The 8,230-nt window shown below is 42.3% G+C and overlaps 1 protein-coding gene across 1 annotated transcript; it reads right to left on the minus strand.

The window, feature by feature from the left end:
- Positions 1-5,307: 5,307 nt before the first annotated feature.
- Positions 5,308-7,953, minus strand: LOC104493608 (multiple inositol polyphosphate phosphatase 1-like; the record flags this gene model as incomplete). The annotated part of the gene is made up of 3 exons (XM_010136325.1): positions 5,308-5,441; positions 6,757-6,854; positions 7,765-7,953. Coding segments are annotated over 3 exons (421 nt in total), but the record flags the coding sequence as incomplete, so codon positions are not given.
- Between the last annotated feature and the right edge of the window lie 277 nt (positions 7,954-8,230).

Below are 8,230 nucleotides of genomic sequence, written 5' to 3' on the forward strand. Positions count from 1 at the left end.
AAGAGCGGCCTTTCAAAGATTATTCTGCAGTGGCACAACTGCAAAAGAACATGCCTGCATGTATCACTGCCTGGCAGATTTACCAATATAATGAAGACCAGGGACACTTTCACTAAGGCCTAGGCTCCAGTGGGGGAAAACCCAACTGTTTGGTGAGGAGTATTTCCCCATTAGCTTCTTTGCCACATAGTTGCATAGTCTGACTCTCAATTTTTATCCAGAGCAGGAAGACTTGTGAAAAATGAAATTCTTACATCCTCACAAAGATAAAGTGCTATACGGACTAATACAACTGCCCAAGTATGCTATTTCAGTAGGAGGGATCACCTGATTTAATTTTATATTCAACTATCGTGATACATGGGTTTGTTGTTTTTTTCATAATTAGGAAAATTTGTATGGAAGAGAAAGTTCTGGGGCCCAAGCTCTCCCTGGAAATGTGATCATGACATTTCATTACAGACTGGTAAAAGAAGGTAGGGAGGAATGTGGACCTGAAAGGCCCAGCGTGACTGTGGTAAGGTCTCAAGGAATAGGTGGGATAAATTGTTTCTACTGAAGAATTAGACATTTATAGTTTATTGCTACTAAGGCTGCAGAATAACAGGGCCCATGCATGGATGTGCTAACAGCAGGTGGTCACCAATACAACTCTTGATAAATTCAGCATCAGTCCCAAGTTCCTGAATAGCAATTCCAACACCTTTCCACTGGCTGTCTGGATGGGGACAGCTGACAAGAGCAACTATAGCTAAAATCCTTCATATATAGCTAAAATCCCTTTCACAGCCTTCAAAACCACCTTGCTGTACAGCAAGACCTACACAGAACTATTACTAGTTCAAAACAAGAATTCTATTGTAATTCACACTATGAAAGATCCCAAAAACGTCTGAAGCTTTTGCACTGCAAATTGAAGGAGTCACTAATTAGCAATAGTTATTTGTTATCACAAATAACTTCATAATTTTAAGTATAGATTAATCAGTAGAAGATAAGTTTCCTCAGAAGAAAGAAAAGTGAGCTTTAACAAGGCAACTAAGTTCAGTGAGCTATCGGATTGCAAGGTCAAGAATCCCTTCATGGAAGAAACAGGGTTACAATAAAAACAAGATTTCCTTTTTTTTTTAATTCAGCTGTTACTGGGAATGAAAACAGGACAAAGCTATTGAATATAAATACTTAGTAAGCTACAAAAATTCAGCATTGCCAACACTATTCTCCACTGCCAAGCCTGGAGCAGAACAGATAATCTAGATCTCTCAGCTTCTTGTTGGAACAGAAATGCTTCCCTTTCTAATTTTGGATAGCCCAAGCCAAGCTTTCCAGAAAGAAAGGAGAACTCAGAGCAAAGACAAACCTCTGGTAGTAAATGCTGTTGTTCTACAAAATTTAAGGTGAACAGCCAGTTACAAATCAACATTACAGATTGCTAAATTGAAACATGCCACTAAACGACATTTCATTTTCGCAAAGGTTCATTTTTCTGAGTAATGAACTGCTGCAGAGTATTTAACCTGCTGCCTTTGAAGTTGCACAATACCACAGAAGAGACACTTGTGCACACACCCATGTGCACAACCAAACATTTTCTACTGTTACTAATACAGGCATATTTTTTTATTTGTATGGTTTCTTGTTCTCACTTGTAGTCTCATATAGCCACAGGACCCAAGATAAGTCCCTCTCCTTAGAGGAGAAAGGGTTAGTTGCACCTCTGCTTTCTAGATCACAAGCTGTTCCAATACATCAGCAAATTTCCCCATATTCTGAAGTGCACCGGTTTACTCACTTCAGGCGATACTCAAGTCTTCACTGCTTTCAGACTGCCACCTGACGTTGTGGGATGGAGTGACATGCTCCTTTTGCGCAAGGCAATGCACTTTCAGAAGCTTTCAGTTCCCACTTCGGATGATGCACATTAAACAGACTGCTCACCCAGCTTTGAATTTTTACAAGATTTTTAGGGTCCTGATCCTTTACACAAATGCATGAACTCACTATGCTTCCCCTCTGTGGTGTCACTACAACTCAGGAACCCCAGATATCGCAACCGACCTGCAGCCAAAGCTGCAAGACAGGATGCAATCTTCTCAATCCTTTAGTGCTCTGAGTCAGACGCCTGCTCTTCCCCAAAGAGCTTCCTCCACCTTGTAATTTTGTGACTGCTGATCTACTTCTCAATAAATCAGAAGTACAGATAGAGGGTTTTTTCAACTACAGCTTTTTTATTAGTATTAAACTTAGAGATATACACAGTCGAGACACAGCTTCAACCAGTGCATTTATAATTTAGGGACAGAAAGGCTGTCTTGCTCCAAGAGTAAATGACACTGAAAGGAAACTAAACTGATCACTCCTTACATTTACGTGCTATATACATACAAGTTACATTCAGAAGTTATTTTTCCGACTTCAGAAGGACAGAGGGGTCTTCGGAGCCTTACTTGTCTGTTTTTCTGTTAACCTGCACTTCCATATCTTCTAATTTCCAGTTCTTTCTTTATTCAGTGACAGAGGCAATCACAGCAGTGTGCTTGTCATCTGTTCACAACTGGGCATTAATGGCCTGTGCCCAAATGTATTTTTCATTTAGCTCTCTAGAAGGCTGAAGAAAGGATGCAGTGAAGGAGTTTATTTAAAAGCTGATCTAGCATAACCATGGCTTTGACTTCACCACTACCAGAATGACTCCCACACAAGCCTTAAACTTCCAGAGCGATCACTTGACAGCACAATTTCCTAAGTCAGCTTGGCTGTAGAGGGGTTGCTATTGCTTTTCCTGTCAGCCCACTTTTTGATCACAGCAACTCCTTCCCAAGGCCAAACTTATTTCATGTTTGCAACTGCCAAGTTTTAACCCATTCATGGCAAAATGAACAGATGTTTCTTTAGTGCTTGCTGGTGCACAGCACACACAAGATTCAGAAAAGCCCCTGAACGATGCTGCCACAGAACGCCGATGCTGCCACGTGCTCCCATTCTCAGCTCTCATTTGCAACCCTGTGCAGCCCCCTTCCCTAAGGCCACATAATCACTGGAGCAGGGCCAAGGCGCTAATCCAGACACAAGTGTTGGGAAAGCCTGCACGTACAAATTTTGAGCGTGTTTACCTTTATGCTGATACTGTTAAAAACAGACATGTCAGTCTGATTGACCAGGTGAATCTTAAAAGTAATTAAGATAGACAGTACTTGTAACTGTTTACCTAAGTGATAACTCTCATTTACATGAAAGAAACTGTGTCACATATTAAACATGACCTCAACATTCCTACATCGCTCAAGAGCTCCAGTGGATGAACACAGGGTCTCTCTCTGCATCCCACACAGAGACGGCAAAAAAGCCAGCTGTCTGAGAATTATGCTTCAACCGACTTAACACACAGCTCTTCAACCACTTACAATGTTCAGCTTGGAACCTTAGTCTCAGAACAAAACTTCTTTGCCATCGTCTATAAAATGCTTATAGTCAACTTCGTGGATCATTCCTCAAACCCAAAATGTGAATGCTAGTTCTAATTTCAGTCTGCCAACTATAAGAAGAAGAAGAAAAAGTATTCCAACAGGTTATCATGTAAAAAACCAGCCAGCCTCAGATATCTGTGACTCATGCTTTTCTTTCTGACGTGTTAAAGCCATTAATGTAATTCTGCTGGGTAAGAACAACTACTGGGTAGATCTGCTTTAGTATATTGAATGCAGAAATAAAGTCCCAATGCAAGAACAGCCACCCCATGTAATTGTTTATGAATCAAGACCAAAGCTGAATTTGCTGGTTCTAAGTTAAAGTTACTTATAAATTAGTTTCAATCAAGTATTTAAAGGCACAATATTTATACAATCTTACAATCACATCCTAGATATCATGTACTTTTGTAAACATTTACATGCTGTGACTGAGCATTAAACTAAATTTATAATCCATCAGTTTGCATGAGGAACATGCACACAGGTTGTAAATTAATTCTCATATGAATGCACTGCACTTAAGCAGCTCAAAAAATAATTTACCAGCACACGAAATCAAATGCAGGTAATTCTGTGACACAAACATCCCAGTCTGTAAGGCTTGTTTTCTCCACACCACACCAGATTCCAGTTTCATTCTTATTTTACTTCTCCCCAACATACCAATTCACGTAAGACAAGATCAACACCAAACAGATACTGAATCACAGCTGCTGACTTACCAGCTCAGCAGAGTAAACAACACTCAAAAACACCACATGCATCTCACCTCTAATTTTTAAGAAAGCACAGGAATGGTTATATCCATGACACTTCAAAGGCAGATGGAATACCGCTGCTACTGTTCTTCCACCGATGCAAAATGACTGCTGTCAAATCATGGTGACGGATGAAGACAAACCATTTTATGGGACACCGTCCTTTGAAGACACTTGGTGGTTGTATCTTCAAGTCTACTAACAGTTACCTGTGAGGCCTAATATTTTCCTACAGCTACAGTGTTGTTTCTAAACTACAGCTTTGCTGTAAAATAAGAATGGGAAACTAAATATCCCAGACAGAGTTCTCAGACTGATCAGCTGAACCTCTGACTTAAGATTAATGCAACAAATCAAGGCATTGACAACTTCTTAAGGACAGAAGTGCCTTTTTCTCATTCTTAGAGAGCACTGAGCATATTGCCTGAAGCCTGCCATTGCCTAGTTACAATGAAGCAGGTTTGTTACAACGAGGCCGGTTGCTCTTACAGCTCAGGCCTCTTGGAACCTGCGACAACCTGTTGTCATCTAGAATGATGACATATTTGGATTGATCTCAATAATTATTTTTCCGTAAACACATTTCAACACTTTTAATCTGAACAGAAAGACACTCAAATCATGCTGAGCTTCATACAAGACTTCCGTGATGAAGTGCTTAAGTAATCAGATCACAGAACATATCATTAGGATGCTTTCAAGCCACACTCTTCCGCTTTCATCACAGATGATTTTTAACAAGGACATTTTAAACAAAAAGCTCATTGTTTTAACTCAACGGCATCTTCTCAAATTGTGCAGGAGGAGAACACCATCATCACAAACAGCAGCTGGCTGTCCTTTGAAGGTCCAGTAAGTAGACCAGTAAGTTAAAAGATGGAAATACATTAGCACAAGAGCATCAATGGAAGAAAATGCCTTCTTTATACTGTTCTATCCTCAATTAAAATTCTCCTAGCTCAAACTCTCAAACATTGTTACGTTTGGAAGTAAAGTACTTAGCTTCTGTTCACATTAAATCCAACTCAGGATTGACCACAGAAAGCTTGCAGTCAAAGCACAAAAGTCTTTTCATTTACCTTTTGCTCTCTTCCACTGCTTTGTCCAAATGCTGGAAGATGTCTTGGAATAAACTGCAGCTGGAGCGGCTATTGATGTCATAGCCATATCCTCTCTTCCAGTACTGCTTCAGGTCATTCAGGTATTCCAACACCTAAAGTTACAGGGTTCACAAGTTTTTATTACGGAACAAAGGGAAAATAAAACCCTCACAATCTGGATTCTACAAATCTAGTAGACTTCAGTGGATTCTCTCCCACAATAACCCTATCTCCCCTTTGAAAGTACAAAATTTTAGCCTTAACAGTACTCTGTAGCTTAGCTACACCGTTAAAAAAACCAACAACCCAACAAACCCAAAGCGGTCTGTTGTGCCTGCCTCCTGCTAGCTTCATTTGGAACCTGCTGGGTACTGCACATGACAAGAACATCACTACCCACTGCTTTTTTGGCATTTCCGATTTTGCCTTATGATGGTCACGGATCCTCAGCTTAGTTAATCGTTCTTCAGACAGAAGCAATCCCATACCTTTAGCAGAGTTTGTCCATTTCTACATTTCAGAAATGTGCGCGCATCTCAAAAAGACCGAACTGTGTCTTGGGTTTACGTAAATGCTCACAATGCTCTCCTCGTTCTCTGTTCCTTTTCTTCACAATGAAGACCATCTGCTGTGTAATTCACCCTCACAGGCATAAACCTGTAAAGCCTCTCAAACACCCCGTATGTTTACTATCCCAAGTAACTCCATACAGTCAGGAAGCCTTCCCACTTCACAGCTAATTATTTATAAGTATATTGAACTGCACAGGTTTCAACAGAAGTCCACAGTGACCTTGCTCCTATGACAGGAGAGCATTTACTCCTACCTCCACTACCTGCCCTTTAGCCAACCGCTTATTTATGTAGGATCTCTCCTCTTTCCAGGGGTGTTAAGTTTCCTATAGGGCCTCAAGGGGGGCCTTACTGAACACCAAAGGGTACATTATCCCCTTCTTTTTCAAAGAAGGGAAACCAACAGAAGTCTCACTTATCTGGGTTTTACTAGTTTTATTAACAAGCATTAGGTTTAGAGACCTAAAAACGAGTTTTAGAGAACCTAGAAGACGTCATTTGATGTCGTCTGGAATCAAGGCATTCTATCATATGATTACCATATGCAAAACAAAGCTGTCCAGAGCATTTCTGATGTCACACAAATAAAAGCACAGTAAGAATTAAGCACGACAAGAAAAGACAACTTTAATCAGAACAAATCAAGACCGTTCCAGTACTTCAGTCTAAATAAAGAAAGGTATTTTGGTCTTGCTCCTTGATTAGCCAGAGCTCTTTGCACATCAAAGAAGAGCTTCATTAGGTTGATGAATAAGGGACACACAACTTCCCAACTTCTGACCATGCAAAAAATTATATCTGAACACTAAGGCATCTTTTGAAGGCTTCCCAAATATCCCTCCCATTTAGCACGTACCTTGGCATCATCTTCACTGAAAAGCGAACACCATGGGGAGGTCACATTTTTTATAGCCAACTCATACGAGCAGGTGAGAAAAGCCACTTGGACAAGATCTGCAATAAATCCACCAACCATAAGCAGCAGACAGTACTTATGCAGAACATAAACCACTGCTACACAAATAGCAACTTTCTCTCAACTTGCCTCCAGAATGAATGTAATTACAATTTAGCAATGCAAACAATATAATCCAATAAACATAATCACCAGTTCAAAGACCAAGCACCAAAACCAAGGAGCTCTCAAGAGGTTTATTGTGCAGAATCCAAATGTGAACTGCAAGCTTGCCACATTACATTACTATGAGGAGAAAACGAGAGCGTTTCACATCAAATGCTGCATGTCTGCTGATGTACATGCTACAGGTGTCACCATCAGCGCAAAAGACAGAAGAGTCAGCCCGGGGGAGGCACATCTCTGAGTACCACTACTCAACCTCCATGCCAGCTGCTGAGTTTGCACAGCAGAGCGCTGTGGGACTGCGACTTTGGGGACAGGCTGGAAACACCACCACCACCACCTATGTTGAGGTGGGGCTCCCCCAGCTCTTGAGCACACAGGGAAACCCAGCACTTCTGTTCTGGACAGGTGGAGTTACAACACAGACATACAGGCCCACCTTTTCCTGAGGGGACTTCTGAGTTGGAACGGTAACGGGTTTTACAAGGGTACGCCTTCTCTATAAAGCAGAATTGTAAGACTAACACTCGTACCCCTCCAAAGAAAGGTAAAGTTGATTTCACCTGCAGGAAAGATATTTTCCAACAACTTTTCCTTCCGACCACTGACCAACAAGTATTCATTTCTGCAACACCAACAGACATTTACAGCCTCATACATTTAATCAGAGGCTCTGTCTCTGATTTACAGCATATTTTAAATTACCTATTCTCCATAACTACACATCTTGGAAGCTGTTCTCGGCCACACCTGGAGCCAAAGCCACCGGTAACATTTCATTACCTGCATTCAGCTCCTCCACCGGCAAACACAAGGCACTCGCGACCTTCTCCAAGACCTTCCTCATCTCCGGCCCCTCTTTGAAGGCATCCACCTGGCACATCGCCACTTCATTCTCTTCCACCAAGGCCACAAACTTGGCGCAGTGATCAAAGAACCGCATCAAGGAATCGTTAACTTCAATCTCTCCCTCTGAAAGCAAATGTGGGCCTCAGGGACGCAGCCGGGGAAAGCGCCGCCATCCGCAGGGACAGTCTCCCCACCACGGCTGTGACCCCGAGGGGGTGGGCAGGGGAGGCGCAGGGCGCCCCCCGGTCTGGGGACGGCTCCCCTTCTGCCCCGGGGCAGCGGGGCGGGGGACTCCTTCAGCCCCTCAGGGACGCCGGGGGTCCCGCGGGGGGGAGGGAGGGGGAGGCGGGGAGGGGCAGCGCCTGGGATTACCGTCGTCGTCGAGGCTGAGGGAAGGCCC

The sequence above is a fragment of the Buceros rhinoceros genome, unplaced genomic scaffold, assembly GCF_000710305.1.
Source record: "Buceros rhinoceros silvestris isolate BGI_N320 unplaced genomic scaffold, ASM71030v1 scaffold10395, whole genome shotgun sequence".
Lineage (NCBI taxonomy): Eukaryota > Metazoa > Chordata > Aves > Bucerotiformes > Bucerotidae > Buceros > Buceros rhinoceros.